The sequence below is a fragment of the Gopherus flavomarginatus genome, chromosome 2, assembly GCF_025201925.1.
Source record: "Gopherus flavomarginatus isolate rGopFla2 chromosome 2, rGopFla2.mat.asm, whole genome shotgun sequence".
Lineage (NCBI taxonomy): Eukaryota > Metazoa > Chordata > Testudines > Testudinidae > Gopherus > Gopherus flavomarginatus.
In genome coordinates this window covers 259,677,388-259,703,530 of record NC_066618.1, presented here as the reverse complement: position 1 = coordinate 259,703,530, position 26,143 = coordinate 259,677,388, and the positions used below count along the sequence as shown (strand labels likewise).

The 26,143-nt window shown below is 42.1% G+C and overlaps 2 protein-coding genes across 2 annotated transcripts in view; one reads left to right on the top strand and one right to left on the bottom strand.

Annotated features, from left to right (window-relative positions):
- The window catches only part of NIPAL2 (NIPA like domain containing 2), a 434,384-nt gene extending 411,036 nt beyond the window's left edge, over window positions 1-23,348 (top strand). The window contains exon 12 of the transcript XR_007772654.1: window positions 23,306-23,348. The gene's annotated coding sequence lies outside the window, so the exon portion shown is untranslated. The remainder of the gene's footprint in view (window positions 1-23,305) is intronic.
- The window catches only part of LAPTM4B (lysosomal protein transmembrane 4 beta), a 126,530-nt gene that overhangs the window by 38,994 nt on the left and 61,393 nt on the right, over window positions 1-26,143 (bottom strand). The window contains exons 5-6 of the mRNA XM_050941368.1: window positions 8,434-8,532; window positions 3,535-3,630 (exon numbers count right to left, since the gene is read on the bottom strand). Of these exons, the coding sequence (XP_050797325.1) occupies window positions 3,535-3,630; window positions 8,434-8,532 (195 nt within the window). The remainder of the gene's footprint in view (window positions 1-3,534; window positions 3,631-8,433; window positions 8,533-26,143) is intronic.

Here is a 26,143-nt window from a genome sequence, read left to right as displayed (position 1 = left end):
CGGTTACCCAGCCAGTTATGCACCCACCTTATAGTAGCCCCATCTAAATTGTACTTTCCTAGCTTATCTATAAGAATATCATGAGAGACTGTATCAAATGCCTTACTAAAGTCTAGGTATATCACATCCACCGCTTCTCCCTTATCCACAAGGCTCGTTATCCTATCAAAGAACGCTATCAGATTAGTTTGACACGATTTGTTCTTTACAAATCCATGCTGGCTATTCCCTATCACCTTACCACCTTCCAAGTGTTTGCAGATGATTTCTTTGATTACCTGCTCCATTATCTTCCCTGGCACAGAAGTTAAACTAACTGGTCTGTAGTTTCCTGGGTTGTTTTTATTTCCCTTTTTATAGATGGGCACTATATTTGCCCCCTTCCAGTCTTCTGGAATCTCCCCCGTCTCCCATGATTTCCCAAAGATACTAGCTAGAGGCTCAGATACCTCTTCCATTAACTCCTTGAGTATTCTAGGATGCATTTCATCAGGCCCTGGTGACTTGCAGGCATCTAACTTTTCTAAGGGATTTTTTACTTGCTCTTTCCTTATTTTCTCTTCTAAACCTACCCTCTTCCTGTAAGCATTCACTATACTAGACATTCCTTCAGACTTTTCAGTGAAGACCGAAACGAAGAAGTCATTAAGCATCTCTGCCATTTCCAAGTCTCCCGTTACTGTTTCCCCCTTCTCATTGAGCAGTGGGCCTACCGTGTCCTTAGTCTTCCTCTTGCTTCTAATGTATTGATAAAAAGTCTTCTTGTTTCCCTTTATTCCCATAGCTAGTTTGAGTTCATTTTGTGCCTTTGCTTTTCTAATCTTGCCTCTGCATTCCTGTGTTATTTGCCTATATTCATCCTTCGTGATCTGACCTAGTTTCCATTTTTTATATGACGCCTTTTTATTTTGTAGGTCACGCAAGATCTCAAGGGTAAGCCAAAGTGGTCTTTTGCCACATTTTCTATCTTTCCTAACCATCGGACAATCATGACAACTGTAGTTCAAGCACAATGTTTTCTCTCCTTTTTGATTATTTATTAGTCTATACTAAGAGATATTTTAACACTGGAAGCCTGGAAGAAAGTTAATGTTGTGCCAGTATTTAAATAAGGTTAAATGGGATGAGGCAGGTAATTATAGATCTGTCAGTCTGACATTGATCCTGAGCAAGCTAATGGCACTGCTGATACAGGACTCAATTAATAAAGAATTGAAGTAGGGTAATATAATTAATGCCAATCAACCTGGGTTCATGGAAAATAAGATCTATCAAACTAACCGGATATCTTTTTTTGATGAGATTACAAGTTTGCGAAAAGTAGCAGTGTTGATGTAATATACTTAAGACTTCTGTAAGGCTTTTCACATGATACCACAAGACATTTTGATTAAAAAACTAGGAAGATATAAAGTTAATATTGTTGTCTACAGTATTGTTGTAGCCATATTGGTCCCAGGATGCAAGAGACAAACAATATAGGTAACTTAATATGTAGTTCAAAAACTAGATGCCGGGCATAGGAGACGCTGCAGTCCTAGCCTGGCAAATCAGAGACTCCCACAGGGCTGCAAGGACAAGAACAAGCCCTGCACTAGACGGGAGGTTACCCTGCGTCTGAATATTTGGTCCTCAAATAGGAGCCATTCAGCAGAAGCGTGCCTCCCCCCGGGGCCAGGGCTCAATCTCTTCCTCATGGCCCAGGCCAGGAGTCTCTGCCCTGCCCCACCAGGGCCACAGCCTTCCCCACCCCTTGCGGCTGCAGGGATCCAGTGTCCCTGGCCTTGCAGCTGTGCAGGAAGTTGTGACACAGAGGCCCATTGGTGGTTTACACCCCTGTGTCAGCAAGACTGACAAACTCACTACACCTAACACATTGCTGTCATAGTGTTTATCCAAAAGTGTCTTGTAAGGTATCAAATGAAAGCCAGTGACACACTTGTCACTAATACCACAGTGAAATGTATGTATTAACACTACATGAAGAATTATGGACACTTACATTCTTAAAAGTATAATATCAGTAACCAAACACAGGAAGAAACAGGTTTTCTTCCAGACAGGAGGGAAGGTAGTTCTCTCCCTGCCTCTAATCAACCCCATTACCAAAGTACCTAAGATTTTAACCCTACTGATGTACTGTATGAAATGTACATTAAATTACAACTTTGTTTGCTGACACGATCTACATGTTTATCCTGCTTTCATGGCAGATTCAGAACATGCCGTTTTCTTGTCCCTTTCCCTTGAGAAGTGATCGGTAAATCATTTCAACAGAAAAAGGTAGCACTGGAAACTGAAATTCTCTGCTTCCCAGGGGCCACTGATGAAGCAGATGGTTTCAATGCAAGTATATAAAGCCTGTGTGATTAGAGTTTCAATTTTAATTCAGTTTGCAGAATCTTGCAACCAAGTGTTTCACTGTTGTGAATTATATATTTTGCAGCATTTTAAGTCGAGTTACAATTACCTAAGGACTTCACAAAAGCTATCAATTTTTTTTTCCATGCAGAACTTCTGGCTTTACTCAATGTAGGTTCCAAATGCATTCCTCCCTCTTTCATTTAGCTCTCAATAAACCCATAACTGTACGTTCAAAATTCAGTGTTGTCAACTCATGATTTTATCTGGTTCTTGCAATATTGTGGATTTTTTTTAAAGTCTCAGCTCTTGAAGACACTGAATTATGTGAGAACCTTAGCTTCCATTTAAGATAAATAGTAACGTTCAAGTCCTCATGGCTGCACAGGAAAGCCTGAAAAATGTAACTCAAGTTCATCCCAAAGGTTCTGAAACCAAAGGACAACCCCTCGACTGCAACTTTTATTTTTTATTTTTAAGTCTCGTGATATTTAAACCACTCAATTTTGAAAGCCTGTATTATGATCTCTGACTATTTGAGGTTGGCAATACTGAAATTTCATTAGCTGGATCTGCCCTCCCTTCTACTCATGCAAGCCCAACAGGCCAAATTCATCCTGGTGTAATTTAAAGGATTACATTTCAATCTCACTTCACTTAAAAGTCCGTGGAGTTACATCAGAGATGAATTTGACCTATTGACCTGAGTGCTATAGCTTGGATGCAACAAAGCAGAATTTGGTTCCATGTATGCAATATCTCCACAAAAATGTCATACTATGCGGAATCAGCAGTGTCAAGTTACCCTTTTTTAATTCATTCAGTTGTGTTTACAATAAGCAAACAGCACACAGAGTTCTTCATATCTTGTAACTGCAACACTAAATTATTCAGAAAGAACTGCAGAGACACAGGGGACCTCTCTGCAGGTGGTCAAGACTTGTCTACTAATTTATTTCAACATAGTCTTCATTTTACGCAGTGTTCTTATAATACAAAAACAGCCAAGTCATACAAATGTCATACCTAATTCTCAGTTGCTGAGCACCAAATCACAACTTCAGCATTTTGCAGTGGTGTAGATACTATATATATATTTGGGTTAAAGGTTAAGAAGCTGTCACTTCTGAGGAATGGTAAAATAAAACATAAAATGTTAAGAGACATGCTTACCGCAGTGTCATTGGTAGCAATGTACACCAGCACATCAGAGTTGTTTCTGCCATTAATGTACCGGTAACAGTTCCATACGCAGCTAATCAGATAACCCTGCAAAGAGAATGTGCTTGTTATTGCATAAAGAAAATAGGAAATATAATTTTTAGCACAGTTTTGTGAAAATTCCTGAACTCTGATTGGCTGAGGACCATCTTTAGCCAATTAGAACACAGGATATACATAATTGCTAAACTTTACACGAGAAAAGGAAAAGAAAGAGGAGACCACAGAAAAATTAAAATCATATGTAAAAACCAATAAAATGTCACTTTTGCTAAAAAAACATTTTAACTACTTCGGTCTTAATATTCTGTTCCTCTGCCACACACACTTTACATCTCTTTGGGGTTGGAAGTGGTCATTTCACAAAAACTCTAAATAATTTTTTTTCATGATGCATTTAAAATTATATTGGGAGAGTTCTTATTCAGAATCTGGCCCAAATTAGTTAACCTTTATTACTGCAAATATTAAGTTGCTATAATATTACAGATTAACCAATATACTTCATTTAACAGATTAACAGTTTCTATGCTGTTTCAAATTATTATTCTTACAGATATTTATATAGTTTTCAGTATAATAAAAGCCTAATATTAACTCACTAATAATTGTATCCTGATCTAATAAGCTTCCTGCTTTTGCCCTTGGAGTTTATGAAGACCAGAATATGATCACTGCCTTGTGAAAAAGCAGCAGCCTCATGTGATTTGAATAAAGCAAAATAAAAGATGCTCTAGAGATATCAAAGTATATACTGAGGAATTTGATCTTTCTGATGATTAAATACTAAGTACTTCAGTAGCTCTGCATGGGTTCACTGTAGGTTTTATGGTTTCAGAATTCAGATACTATGGTGATGAATGCAGTATAAGAGTCTATACAGAACACAGAATAGGAAGCATAAAAAGCAATCGGCTACTGAAATGTTAACCCACACTCATTTGAGAAAATAAGCAGCTGGTGTCGTTTTACTGGCCAAGAGATTTGGACACACATATTCTTGGCCAGCTCAACATTAGTAATGGAAATTCATTTTGCCCATGGTACACTGCAAGTCCAGCAACTTTCCTTTAGATTTGTTCTTAAGAACTCAATTGATATTTACACTGAAGCATCATTAGACTGAGTCACTGACCTACTTACTAATTCTTCCCCTCCCCCCCAAAAAACAAAAAAACTTGGACTGAGCTTTCAATTACAGCTTTAAGAAATGTCACTGGACAGCATAGTGAATTAATACATTAGTCTCATCTCTGGAGACCATGTGAAAGGAATTCAATTATCTCAACCTAGCCCATCCTTAATGGTATTTATGCACATCACACACCAAGCTGCACACATGCATGCACACCCATTCAGTAGGAATGGTAACCTTTGCTCAGAAGAGGTGCAAGGTCAAGTCACAAAGGTATGGCAAGATAGGATAAAGGTGCATGGGAAGAACTGAGTGGGGAAACTTGCACATTGCCTGATGATCTCCATTTCAAGAGCACTAAAATTCATTAAATTGCATCCTGACAAAACTTTAATAAACCCCCGAATTAATTTATATTTGTTAAGCAACACAGATCACAATAATACCATAGTACTAGGCAGCATAAAAGATTAGCAATTCCTATTTCTTAGCTGTTTCAGTGCCATATGAAGAAATACAACAGACTCAGTGGGTACCTATACACAGCCCAGGACAGCAAGTCTCAGAGCCTGGGTTGACTGACCTGGGCTTCAGCTATGGTGCCAGAGACAGCTGTGTGGTAACTGGGGTTCAGGCTGGAGCTTGGGCTCTGAAGCCTGCCCTGTTCCCTAGCCTTCGGAGCCCGAGCCCAAATGTCACATCAGTGGTATAGTGAGAGTCCCGCAAATCTGAGTCTGTCAACCCAGGCTCTGAGATTCGCTGTAATAGGTTGCCAGTCACTGTGAAGATGTACCTTGAAAGTGCCATTTCACATGGGTCTATGCAAATACAATCTGCACTTACATCTATCCTGTGAGCACAATACAAATACACATTTTCACGCAGTAAGGGTGGCCAAACACTCCATATCCAGAAAACCACAAAGCAAAGCTGTGCTGACTGCCAAGGATTAATATGATCCAGTGGCTTGGTTTTACAAGATTTCAGTCGTATTTGACATGGAAAAGGGCTTCATCTGCTGGCCCAAAAATGTCTACACAATTAAAATTTGAATTTATCTTTAATTAAAGTAACTTCTCATGCTTTAGAGAGGCTCTGTGCACCTCACCTTCCCACTGCAGAACACCTAGAAATGTCTGTGGGCTAGCGAACTTAGCTATTAGAAATCTTATTAAATCTCTTCCTGCAAGCCCTGCCCCCTCCCACCCCCCACCCTAGAGCTCTCCTAGGGTATGAAGATATAGAGAACAGTTTCATATCAGGGCACAGGGATGTATATATGTAACTTACAGGAATACTCCCTAGTGCTGAGATCAGCTTATTCTGCAAAATGTGCAAAAATTGGAATCTCTTTTCTGTTGCCTCATTTGCAGAAAAGAAAAGAAAAGAAAAGAAAAGAAAAGAAAAGAAAAGAAAAGAAAAGAAAAGAAAAGAAAACTAGGGCCCAGGCAGCTGAAGAGCACCCAGTACATTGTAGGAGGAGGGGTTGCAAAGGTGGTTTTCTGCTACCTTTGTGCTCACTTGATCACCTGGCTCTGTAATGCACCAACCCTCTCCCCCCAATGCAAGTTAAAGCAGTATGAATGGTTTTCCCATATGTTCATCATGGTAGCTGGAGATTGCCAGGAAGCCCTGGCCATGCTCCCTAAGCCAGCTGAAGGGAAGTGTGTGATTTAGGAGCCATGATTCTATGCCATGAGAGATTCCCTCCATACTCAGATCAGAGCGCCAGCTTTAAATAATAATAACGTGCAGAGCAACCCAAACACAGGCGAGAATCTGGGCTTGGGTCTTCATGCAGGAGACAGTGGTATTCTGGTGTAGTACACTCAAATGTCAAAACTAATGTTTAATCATTAATGTATTAATACTAAAGCCAGGTGAAACTTTTGGCTGTAACTTTCTTCAGCGAATTGTTTCAATTAAACTGCTCCTACCTCCAACCCCCCCACCCTAAAAAAAAATCAAAAGTTTCATTGTGGCATTTTTGAAATGTCAACTTTAGATGTGAAACTTTTGTTTCCAAATTTCTTTCAACTTCATTTAGAAAGTTTTTTAAAAGCTCAGAATCAAAACAAAATGTTTCCTTTCATGTTGAATAGTATGTTTCATTTGACTCTAAATCTTCCCCTCCCCCCACCAATTTTTCAGAACTGCCAGCAAACGGGGAAAAAAAAAGTCAGCTATTAGCACAGCTCTAATAAATACATCTATGGTTCTGGATGCCTTCCCTTGGCCAGATGGGAAACGCCTACATTTCGTGGCATCTAAGACTCCGTCTCCACTACAGACTTATATTTGTATAACTACTTTGCTCAGGGATGTGAAAATCCACACCCCGAGCAACGTTGTTATACCAACCTGACCCTCCATGTAGACAGTCAATGGGGGAGCTTCTTCGGGAGGTGGATTAACTACACCGACAGAAGAAGCTCTCCCATTGGCATAGGAGCATGTTCACTTATGTGCTACAATGGCATAGCTGCATCAGTGCAGCTGTGCCAATGCAGCACTTTAAGTGTCAATTTGCCCTAAAGCTGGTTCTCTGGAGAGATTAAACATCTGAAATAGTACATTTCTGGTGAAAACTGAAGGCCAAAAGAACTATTACTTCGGGGCTGTTGGGTTTTTGCCATATTTGCAAAGCACAAATGGCCTCCATGTAGACTCCTCCTTTAAAATAATTTGCTTGATACACAGACCTCCACCCAAATTCAAGTGTCATGCTGCCAAATGTTTTTTAAATTACATATGTTATTTTGTTTTATAGTTCTTACTCTATGAATCACCTTTCCCTGCTGCGACGTTTGCTAGGCTATGGTGCGCCTCTCTCTAATTTAACAGTAGTATTTATTTTTTTTTTATGTTCAGTACCTTTCAGTTTCAATACACAAATGTGATACCATCTGTTATGTCTATCAAAGTGACAAATAGTGTGATGCATTTGATACTAGGCAATTTTCTTCATTAAGCAGGTTCCATAAATCTGCAAAACAATGCTTTTGCAAACAAGCAATTCAAACTAAAATGCCAATGCTGACTGTATTTTAGTATATATTTCCACTATTAGTGACTCATATTTTCAGACACATATGCATTAATTATATGTTGCTAGAACAAACATTAAGGAAAGGGAGAGTTTGTAATAATGTCAGCTCTAGGGGAATCAGCTAAATATGAGAAGAAAGGGACATTAATTGATCTTAATTGCATTAGTCATTTACACTCTTGGAGCAAATATACACTGGTACGTGACATGCTAAAACTCAAGGATTTTTTTGGACTATGAATTTCCTAGCATTGTCACTTTTCTATTCAGGCTTGTGACTAATCCTTTCAAAAACTTAAAGGCCATATTTATTAAATGAAATATCAAACATATTTGGGAATGACATGAGCTAATCCTTATAATGTAAGAAAATATCACTAATATCATTTGACTGGACTATATATTTGTCATATTTATTCACATAGAACATACTAAATCATGTGTGGGTATTAATGCACTTCCATATTTTCTTTTTGTTTTTTTAAAAGCTGCTGCAATTAACTACCATCTCCTTCCTTGCTGTCAAATCCATGCTAGTTGTAACTAATGTCCCACCGGCCATTCAGCCTTGTTATGTCAACAAAATACAGTTGTTCTGGAGAGAAAGGGGGAGGGCTATTCCAAAGACATTCCATATATAGAAGATGAATTTTATACACATGCTCACCTTGAAAGCCAGAATGATGCTTATGAAGAGTAGAATAATCACAACTAGACAAGTAGGATTTACTGCCATAATCTCTTCCTTGTAGGGAAAGTTAACAGGCTGCAGAAACAAAAACATAAATAAAACATTATAGATCTCTTGAAAGATTAAGGAGCCATTTCCCAGGCTCTTTAATTAATAATTTATGAGAAGGCAGTTAAATCTGATAGCTCTTCTTTGGACCTGTATTTTAGTTTCTGGCACATCTGGATACAATAAGAATGATAACTACAGTGATGTCTTCATACTTCAAAAGACAGGACAATTCAATGTAACATGCACAGCCTAGTGAAGAGAAAACTGGAGGGCTGTTTTAGGTCTGGGGTTTCTTTGTTTTTTTTGGCCTATTTGCCTTACAACTAATCCAAGGGAGAATGGACAGAACTTCGGGAAATTTGACAGTCTGTCATAACTGGCATTCTCTGAAGTCAGAGCAAGGTTTGCAAAGAATAAATTCTCTCACAGCGATAGCACCTATTGTCCTATGTACAACTCTCCATTCAGTTTATAGACTCATAGACTCAGTAGACTTTAAGGTCAGAAGGGACCATTATGATCACTGCACAATGCAGGCCACAGAATCTCATCCATCCACTTCTATAACAAATCCCTAACCTATGTCTGAGTTATTGAAGTGCTCAAATTGTGGTTTGAAGACCTCAACCTGCAGAGAATCCTCCAGCAAGTGACCCGTGCCCCATGCCGCAGAGGAAGGCGAAAAACATCCAGGGCCTCTGCCAATCTGCCCTGGAGGAAAATTCCTTCCCGACCCCAAATATGGTGATAAGTTAAACCCTGAGCATGTGGGCAAGACTCACCAGCCAGCACTCAGGAAAGAATTCTCTGTAGTAACTCAGATCCCAACCCATCTAACATCCTATCCCAGACCACTAGGCATACTTACCTGCTGATAATCAAAGATCAATTGCTAAATTAATTGTCAAAATTAGGCTATCCCATCATACCATCCCCTCCATAAACTTATCAAGCTTAGTCTTAAAGCCAGATATGTCTTTTGCCCCCACTACTCCCCTTGGAAGGCTGTTCCAGAACTTCACTCCTCTAATGGTTAGAAACCTTCGTCTAATTTCAAGTCTAAACTTCCTGATAGCCAGTTTATAGCCATTTGTTCTTGTGTCCACATTGGTACTAAGCTTAAATAATTCCTCTCCCTCCCTGATATTAATCCTTCTGATATATTTATAAAGAGCAATCATATCCCCCCTCAACCTTCTTTTTGCTAGGCTAAACAAGCCAAGCTCTTTGAGTCTCCTTTCATAAGACAGGTTTTCCATTCCTCGGATCATCCTAGTAGCCCGTCTCTGAACCTGTTCCAGTTTGAATTCATCCTTCTTAAACATGGGAGACCAGAACTGCACACAGTATTCCAGGTGAGGTCTCATCACTGCCTTATATAACGGTACTAACACCTCCTTTTCTTTGCTGGAAATACCTCGCCTGATGCATCCTAAAACTGTATTAGCTTTTTTAACGGCCATATCACATTGGCGGCTCATAGTCATCCTGTGATCAACCAATACTCCGAGGTCCTTCTCCTCCTCTGTTACTTCCAGGAACAGCTGGTTGGCAAAACAACACATGGTCCTGGGGCAAAAGCACAGGCTTAGGAATCAGGAGAACTGAATGTTATTCCTAGCTCTGTCAGACTTCCTTTGTGACCCGTGAGTTAACTTCTCTATACCTCAGGGTATGTCTTCACTACCAGCCAGATCAGTGGGCAGCGATTGATCCAGCGGGGATCGATTTATTGCATCTAGTCTAGAGCTCTCCCGTCGACTCCTGTACTCCAGTTTGGCGAGAGGTGCAGGCAGAGTCGACGGGGGAGCGGCAGCAGTTGACTCACCATAGTGAAGACACCACGGTGAGTAGATCTAAGTACGTCGGCTTCAGCTACTTTATTCACGGAGCTGAAGTTGCGTAACTTAGATCGACCCCGCCCCAGTGTAGACCAGGCCTCAGTTTCCTCATCCATACAATCAGATAATAATACTCTTCCTACTTCACAGGAAAACTGCTGTTAATTAATAAAATCTTACATTTGAAAGGTACTTTAAGATCATTAGACAAAAGAAGTCAGAGTATTTTTATTATCTGCTGCATTGTTTTAAAATAAAAAAATGTGGAAATCAAAGATCATCAGATTGTTCTGAAGCATTGCAATGCAACTGCAGTTGGACTAAGTCTCTACTTATAAATGAAATAGTTCTTTGCAAAAGAACTTCACTCAGAGGACTTCACTGTAAACCTCTTCTTGTACACAAAACAGTTTTGAATACTTTCTATTTATATTTTAATTAGCCCTGTCCTTCCCCTGAGGCATTAAATGAACCAAACTGTTCTGTCAATTAATCTGGATTTACACGTGCATAACTCCGTGATGTTACTTAGAGCAGAAGTTAGCCCTGTGTCTGAGGAATGTCTCTTTTTGTCGGCTGTTTGTGAGAAATTTTCTTTATTTAGAATTTCCATGAAGTGTTTTTAATGCTTAAGGTCAGATGGTACAACAGATTGGAAATAACTGTGACATAAAGTCATTTTCAGCTTCTTGAGAGATATGTTTTTATTCTTTCATTGAATTTCATGACTAATATTTTGATCACTTTATTTTCATTATAAAATGTCCTGCTTCTTGCAGAGGTCTAGCTAAATTTAAAATTGATTGATTCATTGCCTGCAGAAGAATTTACTTAACAATATGCTATTTCACACAATATCCTTATCGCAAACGCAGTGGAAGTACAGTAGAATCTCATAGTTATGAACACCAGAGTTACAAACTGACTGATCAACCATACACCTTATTTGGAACTGAGAGTACACAATCAGGCAGCAGGGGCAAAAAAAGTACAGAGTACAGCACTATATTAAGCATAAATGACTAGAAAAATAAAAGAAAAACTTTTAAAAAAAGATTTGATAAGGTAATGAAACTTTCTGTGATTATTTCATTTAAATTAAGTTGGTTAAAACTGGCATTTTTCTTTTCCATAGTAAAGTTTCAAACCTGTATTCAGTTGTAATGTTCAGTTGTAAACTTTTTAAAGAACAGCCATAATGTTTTGTTCAGAGTTATGAACATTTCAGAGTTAGGAACAACCTCCATTCCTGAGGTGTTTGTAACTCTGAGATTCTACTGTAGTTACTCAGAGACCCAAAAGAAGCCAGAAATGTGTTGATGAAAAACAAAAAAACCTTAAAAAAAATGCGGAAACTTAAAAGATTTCATGCCATGATATGTACTTTATGACTACAACTGTGGGGTCTTGTACTTTGTTAGATAGTCTAACCTTTATTGGCTGCTGCAGACAGACTTATGAACAGTTACAATAAAATTTCCTGAATATAATTTCTTTGCTACTGAACTTATACTAAAAAACAAACAAACAAACAAACAAAAAACTAGAACCAATTTGTAACTGGAATGAAGACTCACACTGACACTTCTGTCATGTTAGACTCTCTGATATCAGAGAACTCTGTCACAGTTCTGAGATTGGATATGTGTCAAGCCCGTATTTTGTTCAAACCCAAATGGCATATTTCCAGAATTCAACTGTGCTGGAATTTGTTCCTCTGAAGGAAAGAGAGAGGGTGGGGAGGTGGGAAAAAGGAAACAACCAATAAAGTTCCTACTTGTTTAAAGAGCAGGAACATCTGCTAGAGCCATGAACCATTAGTTAGCCAAGTTCAACAGCAGCAAGTGCTATTCATCAGGTCCAGGCTTGTCTTTAAATGTCAGTCAACAGAAATTTCAGATTCTATGGAAATGACAGAGCAAGCTATAATAAGCATCAATAAGTATATAATAGGTGATTTTTTGAAGAGTTGAATACAATGGGAATTCTGCTGAATGACAGGATAATTTCTTCTCAGATGACTTTTCACCACTATTTTGACTATAAAGCTTCAAGATGGAATTCCGTAGGTCTCCTTCCACGTGGGCTGCGCTTCAATCAGGTAAATTTGAGCTCTATGGCAGCAGTACTATGCAGTCAGATCTTTTTCAACACCTCCCGATTAGTGTGAAAGCTCAAGCCATGCCCCCACTTGGTAGTCCCACATGCTCCCTATGACGAAAAGGATATTTGAAGGCTGACTGATAGCACAAGATCAACATGTCAACCTGGGATAAGAAATATTGTGTTGCAACAAGACTGTGAAGATAGCACCAAGGTCTCCATGTAAGAAAGGCAGGTATGGAGATTATCTGTATGCTGAAGGGCATTATTCTCAGCTAGAATCATGACACTGATGAGGCATGTTATACAGGTGATACAGTTAAAGGCTGAATTAATATGTGAAATAAGACCAAAGGGCCATATTTTGATGCACAGTAATGAGATAGAAAGCAGAAACATGATGACACTCAAAGAAATTCAGTTTATCAATTTGATTAATGTTAGCTTTCCTGTTGTCCACACTGGGATTTCACCATTGCCAGTTCCTTATTTGCACAAAGTTTACACCACCATAGTGCAATTTGCACTGGCAGGGTAAGCCATACATCAGGGGTCGGCAACCTATGGCATGCGTGCCAAAGCTGGCAAGCGAGCCGATTTTTTGTGGCACGTGGGGCAGGCTGAGCTGCTCAGCCCACCCTGGCTCTGGGGTTCCCGCTGCTGGCTCCTGCCAGCCGGGGTCTTGCCACTGGTCCGACTCAGTCCAGCTGCTGGCCTGGGGGAAGGAACCCCAGGCTGGCAGTGGGCTGAGACCCCAGCTGACAAGGAGCTGGTAGTGGAAACCCCAGAGCGGCGGCGGGCTGAGCTGGCCCCTTGCCAGTGGGGCTCCCCCGCCCCACAGCCCCACTCAGCACCCACTGCTGGCCTGGGGGATGAAACCCCAGGCTAGCAGCGGGCTGAGACTCAAGCTGGCAAGGAGCCAGCAGCTGAAATCCCTGAGTGGCGGCGGATTGAGCTGCTCAGCCAGCCCCAGCTCTGGGGTTTCCACAGCTGGCTTCTGCCAGCTGGGGTCCTGCCGCCAGTCCCACTCAGCCCAGCTGCTGGCCAAGGAACTCCAGGCTGGCAGTGGGCTGAGACTCCAGCTGGCAGGAGCCAGTGGTGGAAACCCTAGAGCCCTGGCGGTCAGCCCCCCACTGCTCTGGGGTTCTGGCTGCTGGCCCCTTGCCAGCCGGGGTCCCCTCCGCATCCCCACTCACGTTGCTTACAGTTGGTGTTCCAGGAAAGGCCCCCTGCCAGACAGGGTCCAGGCTTCCGGCCTGCTCAGCCCTACCAGTCACCAGCTCCACTCACCTCAGCTGCGGATCAGGGGTTCCAATTACTGACCTTCTGCCAGCTGGTTATCAACTTATAACTCAGAACCCTGTTTGCAGCTTAAAGTATCTAAATAGGTGCCACCAGACATTGGAAAACTCAGCAAGGAAAAGCAAGGGCAAGGATCACATTTAACTAATAAGATCTGAATTTTAATTTAATTTTAAATAAAGCTTCTGAAACATTTTGAAAACCTTGTTTACTTTACATATAACAGTAGTTTGGTTATATATTATAGACTTACAGGGAGACGTTCTAAAAAACGTTCAAATGTATTACCGGCACTCAAAGCCTTAAATTAGCGTGTATACATGAAGACTCGGCACACTGCTGCTGAAAGGTTGCCGACGCCTGCCATACATATACAATACATATTCACACTAGAGCTTTCCAGTGTTGCAGCTACAGCAGTAACTGAAAACCCAGTATAGAAAAGGCCTGGGAGACAAGTTTCAGAACAAGAGCTTGATGGGTGCACAGCTGATGGGGTAGAACTCGGGGGAAAAATGTCAGATGTCATGCAAGGTTTGACTTGTCTCTGGCAAAAAATAGTTCACAAGTTCGCAGTTGGATATTCTATTTGTGCATTAATTAAAATGTGGCCTGTGCAGAAGATTTCCAGGACAGACGTCAGGATATACTTCTACGGGCACAACATTCTGAAGAATCAGAGCGGGCTGCGCAGTGGGGTCAGAAGGACAGTGAAGAAATTTGGCAGCATGTGACCTCCAGAAGAAGAAGGAGGAGCATCCATGTATCAGCAATGCAGGTGAGCAACCGTTTTCATGTTCTCTCCTCAGGTACAAATGTGGAGAGTGGACTATAGATGATACATCTGAGGGAAGGGAGCAGAAGGAGACTCCACAGATTGGAAGGCATGAGATGCACTGTCCTATGGATGGGGGTTCCTCAACCACCGCCCCCAAGAGAAGGAGGTGGGTGGTGATGGTGGTGGTTGGGGACTCTCTCCTCTGGGGGACTGAACTATCTATCTGCCGTCCTGACCAGGAAAACCCAGAAGTGTGCTGCTTGCCAGGAGCTAGGATTCACAATGTGACGGAGAGACTGCCGAGACTCATCAAGCCCTCAGATTGCTATCCCTTCCTGCTTCTCCACGTGGGCACCAATGAGACTGCCAAGAATGACCTTGAGTGGATCACTGCAGAATACCTGGCTCTGGGAAGAAGGATAAAGGAGTTTGGGGCTCAAGTGGTGTTCTCATCCATCCTCCCTGTGGAAGGAAAAGGCCCGGGTAGAGATCATCAAATAGTGGAAGTCAATGAATGCCTACGCAGGTGGTGTCGGAGAGAAGGCTTTGGATTCTTTGACCATGGGGTGGTGTTTCAAGAAGGAATGCTAGGCAGAGATGGGCTCCACTTAACGAAGAGGGAAGAGCATCTTCGCAAACAGGTTGGCTAATCTAGTGAGGAGGGATTTAAACTAGGTTCACCGGGGGAAGGAGACCAAAGCCCTGAGGTAAGTGGGGAAATGGGATACCAGGAGGAAGCATGAACAGGAGGGTTCAAGAGGGGAGGACTCCTGATTCATACTGAGAAAGCAGGATGATCAGCAAGTTATCTTAAGTGCCTATAAACAAATGCAAGAAGTCTGGGAAACAAGCAGGGAGAACTGGAAGTCCTGGCACAGTCAAGAAATTATGATGTGATTGGAATAACAGAGACCTAGTGGGATAACTGTTCAGGAAGGACAGGCAGGGCAGAAAAGGTGGGGGAGTTGCATTGTATGTAAGAGAGCAGCGTGACTGCTCAGAGCTCCAGTATGAAACTGCAGAAAAACCTGAGAGTATCTGGATTAAGTTTAGAAGTATGAGCAACAAAGGTGATGTCATGGTGGGAGTCTGCTATAGACCACCAGACCAGGGGGATGAGATGGACAAGGCTTTCTACCGGCAACTAACAGAAGTTACTAGATCACAGGCCCTGGTTCTCATGGGGGACTTCAATCACTCCGATATCTCCTGGGTGAGCAATACAGCAGTGCACAGACAATCTAGGAAGTTTTTGGAAGTGTAGGGGACAATTTCCTGGTACAAGTGCTGGAGGAACAAACTGGGGCAGAGCTCTTCTTGACCTGCTGCTCACAAACAAGGAAGAATTAGTAGGGGAAGCAAAAGTAGATGGGAACCTGGGAGGCAGTGACCATGAGACGGTCAAGTTCAGGATCCTGACACAAGGTAAAAAGGAGAGCAGCAAAATACAGACCCTGGACTTCAGAAAAGCGAACTTTGACTCCCTCAGGGAACTGATGGGCAGGATCTCCTGGGAGAATAACATGAGGGGGAAAGGAGTCCAGGAGAGCTGGCTGTATTTTAAAGAATCCTTATTGAGGTTGCAGGAACAACCATACCGATGTGTAGAAAGAATAGTAAATATGGCAGGCGACCAGCTTGGCTTGACAGTGAAATCCTCGCTGATCTTAAACACAAAAAAGAAACTTCCAAGAAGTGGAAGAATGGACAAATAACCAGGGAGGAGTATAAAAATATTGCATAGGCATGCAGGAGTGAAATCAGGAAGGCCAAATCACACTTGGAGTTGCCGCTAGCAAGAGATGTTAAGAGTAACAAGAAGGGTTTCTTCAGGTATGTTGTTAGCAACGAGAAGAAAGTCAAGGAATGTGTCTGCCCCTTACTGAATGAGGGAGGCAACCTAGTGACAGAGGATGTGGAAAAAGCTAATGTACTCAATGCTTTTTTTGCCTCTGTCTTCATGAACAAGGTCAGCTCCCAGACTACTGCACTGGGCAGCACAGCATGGGGAGGAGGCGGTGACCAGCCCTCTGTGGAGAAAGAAGTGGTTCAGGACTATTTAGAAAAGCTGGACGAGCACAAGTCCATGGGCCCAGATGCACTGCATCCAAGGGGGCTAAAGGAGTTAGCAGATGTGATTGCAGAGTCTTTGGCCATTATCTTTGAAAACTCATGGCGACTGGGGGAGGTCTCGGATGACTGGAAAAAGGCTAATGTAGTGCCCATCTTTAAAAAAGGGAAGGAGGAGTATCCGGGGAACTACAGGCCAGTCAGCCTCACCTCAGTCCCTGGAAAAATCATGGAGCAGGTCCTCAAGGAATCAATTCTGATGCACTTAGAGGAAAGGAAAGTGATCAGGAACAATCAGCATGGGTTCACCAAGGGCAAGTCATGTCTGGCTAATCTAATTACCTTCTATGAGGAGATAACTGGCTCTGTGGATGAGTGGAAAGCAGTGGATGTGTTATTCCTTGACTTTAGCAAAGCTTTTGATATGGTCTCCCACAGTATTCTTGCTGGCAAGTTAAAGAAGTATGGGGTGGATGAATGGACTATAAGGTGGATAGAAAGCTGGCTAGATCATCGGGCTCAATGGGTAGTGATCAACGGCTCCATGGCTAGTCGGCAGCTGGTATCAAGCGGAGTGCCCCAAGGGTCGGTCCTGGGGCTGGTTTTGTTCAGTATCTTCATTAATGATCTGGAGGATGGCGTGGATTGCACCATCAGCAAGTTTGCAGGTGACGCTAGACTGGGAGGAGTGGTAGATATGCTGGAGGGTAGGGATAGGATACAGAGGGACCTAGACAAATTAGAGGACTGGGCCAAAAGAAATCTGATGAGGTTCAACAAGGACAAGTGCAGAGTCCTGCACTTAGGACAGAAGAATCCCATGCACTGCTACAGACTAGGGACAGAGTGGCTAGGCAGCAGTTCTGCAGAAAAGGACCCCTAGGGGTTACAGTGGATGACAAGCTGGATACGAGTCAACAATGTGTCCTTGTTGCCAAGAAGGCTAACAGCATTTTGGGCTGTATAAGTAGGAGCATTTGCGAACAGACTGAGGGACGTGATCATTCCCTCTATCTGGAATTGGTGAGGCCTCATCTGGAGTACTGTGTCCAGTTTTGGGCCCCACATTACAAGGATGTGGAAAATGGGAAAGAGTCGTAGAGGGCAACAAAAATGATTAGGAGGCTAGAGCACATGACTTATGAGGAAAGGCTGAGGGAACTGGGATTGTTTAGTCTGCAGAAGAGAAGAATGAGGGGGGATTTGATAGCTGCTTTCAACTATCTGAAAGGGGGTTCCAAAAAAGATGGATCTAGACTGTTCTCAGTGGTACCAGATGACAGAACAAGGAGTAACAGTCTCAAGTTGCAGTGGGGGAGGTTCAGGTTGGATATTAGAAAAAACTTTTTCACTAGGAGGGTGGCGAAGCACTGGTATCAAGTACAAAGAAAAAACAAACAAACTGCTTTCAGCCCCAAACGTCTGTGAAAATACAAACAGAGGCAAACAAAGGCAATATAAGTTGCAGGACTGAGATTACATTTGCAAAGGTTGGCCGCCCAGTGCGACCCTGGAGCTGGTGTGGTTTGGGGACACTGAAGAAGCCACAGGCAGCAGGCCTGGACTGGAATACTGAGCAAAGGTCTCTGAAAGGGACACACCAAGAGACCCCAGGGCGAAAAACCCAAGAGTAGAAGCAAGTTGGAGAGTTTTTGCAGTGTACCTCTGGACAACTTGTGCACAGGATAACCTCCCATCCACCTCTCTCTCTCTGTCTCTCCTACCCCCGGGCCTGGCCAGCCCAGACGGTGTGTTTGTGAGTATGAAAGAAGAAGGTTGCAGGTGGGTCTACTCCTGGTCGTAGCAATAAGAGGAGCTGGAGGAAAGAGAAGAGTTCTGTACGTGACAGCTAGAGAAAATCATAAACAATTAAAACGCCAATTGGCTGTGCATTCTGTCCAGCTGGCAAGCCTCACGGGGAATTATTTGGGTGACCCTTGTGAGTGATATTATTAAGGAAAGGGACCAGGAAGGATGGGGGTTAGTTGAGAAGACCACCCTCCTTGCTAAATTGGTAGTGAAACAAAGCCTGCGCCCGTGGAAAGAAACGATGTAGTGAGGGAGAAAGGATCGGGCCCAGACAAGCAGGCAGGGAGCAGAAAGAAAAAAAATTGGGAAACCTTGAAAGCATAATGGCAGAAGTAAAGGACGCAGTAAATGCAAACATGGGAAATTCAGATCCCTAAAATAATACTTGGAATGGTAAATCTGAGTTGATGAAGGTGTTATTGTGGGAGATAAACAAGTGATTTAAGGAAAGAGTGAGAAATTAACTCTATAGTTACTGGAGGGAATTAAGCAGTGAAACTTTGTACAAATGTTAAAAGAAGGTGTCATGAAAAGAAAATTCTTGGTTTCTTTGCAGCCATTCTGAATGAGAAATGGGCCCTTTTCCAAAGAAATTTCTGTAAATAATCCAGGCAAGAGGTTATTTAAGTGGAATCATTTGACTATGAGTAAGTTGGTTGAATTTGCTAAAGAACACTCTTGATGTGGACAATCTGTGTTTTATAACTTTGAGATGAATTGGTGTTGTTTTAAAGTTGTAAAAACGAGGATACTTTCGCCAAACAGAGGAAACTAGTGTTGTTTAATTTTGGTATTTAGCATTTAACCCTTAAGGTAACTTAATGCTTTATAAGATTTAAAATGTTTTTAAATAAGACCATGGTTGTGGCTGTCGCAGGGCAGTCAAAGCCAGGAGAATGGGAAAATATTTTAAATCTGTTTTTGGTAACAAATAGCAGATAAAAGCTGTCACTTTTCCCTGACTGGGAATTGAACCCAGGCTGTGGCAGTGCCAAATTCTAACCACTAGACCACCAAGGAGCTGTAGTGAAAGAAAGAAAGACCATGCCCCACACTAAGCCTTAAGGTGGCTTTGTGTAATCAACAGTCACTTTGCCAAAGGGGAGCCAAAATGGGTTGTGTTTTCCTTTTCAAATCACTGTGTGTTTGAAAGCAGGAGTTAAAAGTTAATTGTGCCCTTTTGAGACAGAGTCTCTGAGCAGCTGATAACTTTGAATCCAAAAGCAAGCTGAGAATGTCTGTGTTAATGCAAATCACCTAAATGATAAAGATAAAGCCACTGAAACCTGGCCTGCCTATGAAACAAACACAGAAAAACATGGGGATAATTCCTCTGTGTCTTGCCTGCAATCAGCAAGGGTATTTGTAGAAGAAAGAAATATTTTAAACAATGACTAATCACCCCAGAAGGGGTAGGAATATGTTTTTGTCTTTTAGAAAATTAGAAAAAGCTAATGCCAGCTAAAGAGCAATCCAACATACCATGCGTTTACTGGCACAACAGAAATTATGTTCTATGTCCTATGTCCTTGTGGTGGTTTGTCTTGTGGATAGAATTGTTGTGTTTAATTTTCTACAGGACAGGCTAGTTTAGAACCAAATGGAAGGGTTAGAGCTAAATGCAGATACTTGTTTATCCTATTCCATCAGGAAATACTAAGGTTTTAATATATGTGACAGAAGCTGCGCCAAGCTGAGAAATGTTCTTGGAGTGCTGCTGGGTGCACTTTATACCCAGATCATCTTTGGCGCTTTCTGGACAGCTGCCTGGCTGCGCCTCGGGTGCTCTTGCCCTATTTCGAGCAAAGGGAGGGATGATTGCTGCAGTTAATGAGATTGGTATGCATCTAATTGTAATTTTTCTGGTAGTCAGTGGTTTCCATCTTTGTAGTCTTAGATCTGTTTTTTAACTTTTCCAAAACATCCCAGCTCTAGAGATTGTTTTCTTTTCTGCCTTGGCCTTCACTGTTCTTGCTGTTTCTTTGCAACTCTGTGTCTCAGTTTATTTCTTCTCACAGCTGGTCGGGGGGGGGGCATGTTGGACCTCACCCCCCCTTCCGTCTTGACGGGTAGCAGCTGGCCTTGGGTTGGAGCTCTCTTATCTTTGCACTGTGTTTGTTAGTTGTAGTGTTGAATTTATTCATTCTGTGCTCCTTTCTTTTGTTTTTCTCCCTCCTCGGCCCCTCGTACCTGCTTGCAATAGTGTTGGCCACACAAAGTGCTGATCTGCCTTTCCTGGAGACTCACTGACGGAAGAGGGTCAGCAATATAATATTGGAATAATACTGCCAGCAACATAATATTGGAAAAGCAGTTAAAGCTAGAAAAGCAGCACACCCCCGGGGGACATTTTGTAAATATTCAGATTGATTGTATCCAAATGTCTAAATGTTGTAATTATGAGTATGTGTTAGTTATAGTTGATGTATTGTCAAATTGGGTTGAGGCCTTCCCTTGCAGAAGGGCAGATGCCAAAACTGTTGTGAAATTGTGGCTTAAGGATTTTATACCACAATTTGGCATACCTGGGGGCATCAACAGTGATTATGGAATAAATTTTTACTGGACAGATTGCAAAAGAGTTATGTGCAGCTTTGCAGATCTAACACAATCTCCGCTGCCCCCACCATCCGCAGTCTGCTGGAACAGTGGAACATCAAAACGGGATTTTGAAAAATAAACTGGCCAAGATTTGTGCAGAAACAAACTTAAAATGGCCATATGCCCTCTCATTACCATTGATGAATATGAGGGCCACTCCCAACCAAAAGACTGGACTTAGGCCACATGAGATCCTGACAGGGCACCCGATGCGACTGCCAGCTGCGCCCCCACTGGCCCTTGCCCAGATGGGCATTCATTTAATGGATGACACAATGCTTAATTATTGCCAGGCACTAATGAAATGTGTCAGGTCTTTTTTATTAATAGGTGAAAGAAGCACTATCCAAGGATCCTGAGCAACTCTGCCACTTGCTGGAACCAGGAGACTGGGTCTATATAAAGGTCCATCAGCAAAAGACCGCCCTGACTCTGCCCTGGAAAGGGCCTTACCAAGTTCTGCTAACTACCAATATCGCTGTGAAGTGCCAAGGACTAACTGTCTGGACCCATGCTTTTTACAGCAAGAAGGCCCCTCCACCTCGAGATGACCCTCCGACTGCTGATCAGCCTGTCCCTCCTTTTGATACTTCTTTTCCCCCTTCTGGACAGCAGGAGAAAAGGACAAGGTGAAGTGCTGGTAACCTCTCCCTTGTCCACAAAGAGAACCGCCATACATTCACCATTTGCTGGAGGAACCCAGGTATTACAGGGTGACGTGCTGGTAACCTCTCCCCTGTATGACGCTGAACCACGACTGTTCCAGGAAAGAAGAAGAAGATATGTTTGTTCCACTGAAATTGCCAATGTCCAGGGATTCTTGACTACAAAAAACATTAAAAACTGGCCCTGGTGGAAGAGACGGAGTATCGTAACCTGTCAGGGAGGAACTTGTGGGAACCGCGCTTGGGACTGTGGTATTGAGTGGTGGTTTGGATTTATTCCAGGGACTGGGCTCTGTGCTTTCAGACAAGTACCTTCAGCATGTACAGCCTCCCTAACTGGCTTTCAGATGACTAATACGAAAGGCGTCTTGCTGCCACAACCACTGCCCCCGTCATTATCCTCACTACCACTACAACCCCTATAGCACATCCTAATACAGACAATATACCATATATTCTAATGAATCCAATGGCCAAGGCCTTTACATCGTAGTGATCCCTATGGAATGGTGCTAATAGTGCAGGAGCAATTTGGAACATTTATGAAGGCCAACAGCACGGAGAGAAATTAGGCCAATTGGAAAAGGCCGCAGGCCTTATTACTGGAGCACAGTTAACCCAAATGCAGGCTGGAGTTGGTGAATTACGTGTTATTTCTGCCTTTAGCTCAATGACCCAGAAACTGTTGACAGAGATGGTACTGAATACCACTGAGGCAAGAAAGGAATTGCAGGAGGATCTGGCATGTTTAGAAAAAAGGGATTTTCTGAATGACCAGCTCATGGCCATTTGGCGTGATCTTGAACACCAGACTTGGCCTACTGCCCTTACTAGTGTTTCAGGAATGCCATCTGATCTGTGGCCATGGAGACATACTTGGAGATTTTCTGGGTGGAAGTGCAGATGTTCGTAGTGCTCCTTTCAAGCATACAGGCTGGTATGTGGGCTCCTACATACCAAATCCTGCTGGGTCCGTGGGGCAGATGCATGTGGGATTGGAGGGCTAGCTCAGTCGTTTGCGCATTGGCCTCCTAAACCCAGGGTTGTGAGTTCAATCTTTGAGGGGGCCATTTAAGGATCTGAGGCAAAATCAGTACTTGGTCCTGCTAGTGAAGGCAGGGGGCTGGACTCAATGACCTTTCAAGGTCCCTTCCAGTTCTATGAGATAGGTATATCTCTATATGATAATTCACCATGATATTTGGGAGATTAACCCACCTAGTATGCCTAATCAATTTATAGTCAGTGCTCCTGGAATAACACTCAACATTTGGATAAGAATAGGGAGTTAATGGACCCTCTGGCTGTTAGAACCCCCCCCCAGCTTCAGTGTACATAAACTGAAGCCAGGGGAAGTTGTCACTGTTTATGACAACAGCTGTTGGGAAGATATAGGACAAGAAACTACCCTGACAGGATACCTGCTTTTCCAAACTAATAACAGCTGTGTGCATGTTAAGGCCACTAATTTACAATTTGTAAAAGCAGCAGAGAGTCCTGTGGCACCTTATAGACTAACAGACGTTTTGGAGCATGAGCTTTCGTGGGTGAATACCCATTTCGTCAGATCCACGAAGTGGGTATTCACCCACGAAAGCTCATGCTCCAAACGTCTGTTAGTCTATAAGGTGCCACAGGACTCTTTGCTGCTTTTACAGATCCAGACTAACACGGCTACCCCTCTGATAATTTACAATTTTAATCTCACCACTGCTGCAGGCAATAATATTTATTGGCCTGCAAACAGAATTCTACAATCAGCCCTTAGGTTCCAGATACCCTTTAATTCGACTGCCTTAGTATCTGATCGATTCCAAAATTTGCATTTACTCCTACCAGAGGTCCAGAAAAATCTCTGAATTACAAGGGCAAATTCATATGCTCCAAAACATATATCAAATTGAAAAGTATGCTTTTCATACAGCCTATAGAGTGTCTACTTTATGTACTAAGTATGATGTACTGTGTTCCGTGACTAAGGTTGTACAGCAACTCCATCATATTATTACAATGGGAATATTAAAATGCTTTTATTGTTGTTATTTAGTTTAGGGTTAGGTTATTATTGTTGTAAAGGATGTAATAATAATAGCACCTTCCATGTTCATACTAGCCATGCTTTGTCATTTTATTTAATTAAACCCCAGAAGTTGTACCATGTGGGCTAGAGTCAGAAATATAAGGTTTGATGAAAATAGAGGTTTAAGATTGATAGTTGTGCTAGAAGCACAAAACGGGGGAGTGTGGAAGTGGAAAAAAGTGCAGACATCTTAGTCTTCTAGAAAGAGCAAGAGTCAGGCTAACTCTAACAGCAAATAACGCAAGACTTCCAGGCAGGGTCTGGGCAAGTGGAAAAGAACTGGAAGAGAGGTTGTTTTGACCTTGTGTTAGATAAGAACAGAATGCAGACTATAGCAAGAACTGCTGAGAAAAGTAAGCTATCAAGAAGGAACATGTATAAACAAAATGCAGTTGTTGATCATTACTGTATATAACAAAAGGTATAAATGCTTGCCTTAATTGTTTAGCTTTTGGGAGACCTGCTGTTATGCACTCTCCCCCTTTTGCAGTTGCTTGAGAATAAACTGCATCTGACATATTGCAACTAACCTGAGAGTGAAGACTCTGTTTTCTTCCACAGGATTTACAATCACCTTCAACTCCTCCCAGAATTGAAGTCACCTGACAGCTCTGACTAGCCCTTGAGGTATTCTCAACTGCATGGGCCTGTTTACCACAGAAACAACTTACAAAGACAAAAAACTATGTATTCAGAGTGTATGTGATCAAAGGACCACAGACCAACAAGCTTCTCATCCACAGGGTGACAGCCATGATGGGCCTAGTGAGAAAGGTGGAAGAAGTCAATGGAATATTTGCTGAAATTGGACTTTTGAAAGGAGATCCAGTACAAATAACCTTAAGAGACAATGCTGAACTATATAGCATTGTCAAGGTTCCTTCCCCACTCTGAACTTTAGGGTACAAATGTGGGGACCTGCATGGACACTTCTAAGCTTAATTACTAGCTTAGATCTGGTAACTCTGCCACCATCCAGAAATTTCAGTGTCTGGATCACTTCTTGTCCCCACAAAACCTTCCCCTCCCTGGGCAGCCTTGAGAGGCTTCACCAGTTCCCTGGTGAACACAGACTGAAACCCCTTGGATCTTAAAACAAGGAGAAATTAACCATCCCCCCTCTTTTCTCCCCACCAATCCCTGGTGAGTCCAGATCCAATCCCCTTGGATCTTAAAGCACGGAAAAATCATTCAGGTTCTTAAAAAGAAAGCTTTTAATTAAAGAAAGAAAAGTAAAAAAAATCATCTCTGTAAAATCAGGATGGAAAATACTTTACAGGGTAATCAGACTCATATAGCCCAGAGGAACCCCCTCTAGCCTTAGGTTCAAAGTTACAGCAAGCAGAGGTAAAATCCTCTCAGCAAAAAAGGAACATTTACAAATTGAGAAAACAAAAATAAGACTAATCCGCCTTGGCTGGCTATTACTTACAAGTTTGAAACATGAGAGACTGCTTCAGAAAGATTTGGAGAGCCTGGATTGACGTCTGGTCCCTCTTAGTCCCAAGAGCGAACAACACCCAAAAACAAAGAGCACAAACAAAGACTTCCCTCCACCAAGATTTGAAAGTATCTTGTCCCCTTATTGGTCCTCTGGTCAGGTGTCAGCCACGTTTACTGAGCTTCTTAACCCTTTACAGGTAAAAGAGGCATTAACCCTTCACTATCTGTTTATGACAAGCATACATAGCCTTCACAGGATTTCTATTCCATTACTTCATAAAGCGGAAATGGAGTTAAAGAGAATAGAGCGGATTGGCATAATCAAGAAAATCTCTGAGCCAACAACACGATGTGCCTCAATGGTACCAGTTATAAATAAAAATGGGAAAATATGAATCTGTGTGGATCTCAGAAGACTTAAAATGAAACAGTTGTGAGAAAAATATAACCTTCCAAGACAGGATGACTTCCTCCCCAAAGTGAAAGGAGCGACAATATACTTTAAGCTGGATGACTCAAGCAGATTCTGGCAAATTCCTTTAGCCAAAGAAAGTACTAAACTGATTACATTTATCCCATCCTTCGGGAGATTTTGCTTTTGAAAACTGCCTTTTGAGATTATCGGTTCATCTGAAATTTTCCAAGGAAAAATGGCGGAATTGTTTATGAACACAAGTGGAGTTGTAGTTTTCATGGACAATATTCTGACATATGGATCTTCAAAGGAAGAACGCAACACAATCCACAAAGTCCTAAGCCTAATCATTCAGTCTGGACTGAAGCTAAACAAGGAAAAAATTGATTTTTAACTTACTCCAAACTGATATTTTGGGACAGACACAAAAACAGAATCAGGCCTAGCCCTGAAAAATTAAAAGCAATTTAAGAATTCAATGCTCCAATTAATGTATCAGAACAGAGATGGTAAATTACCTTGGTCAAT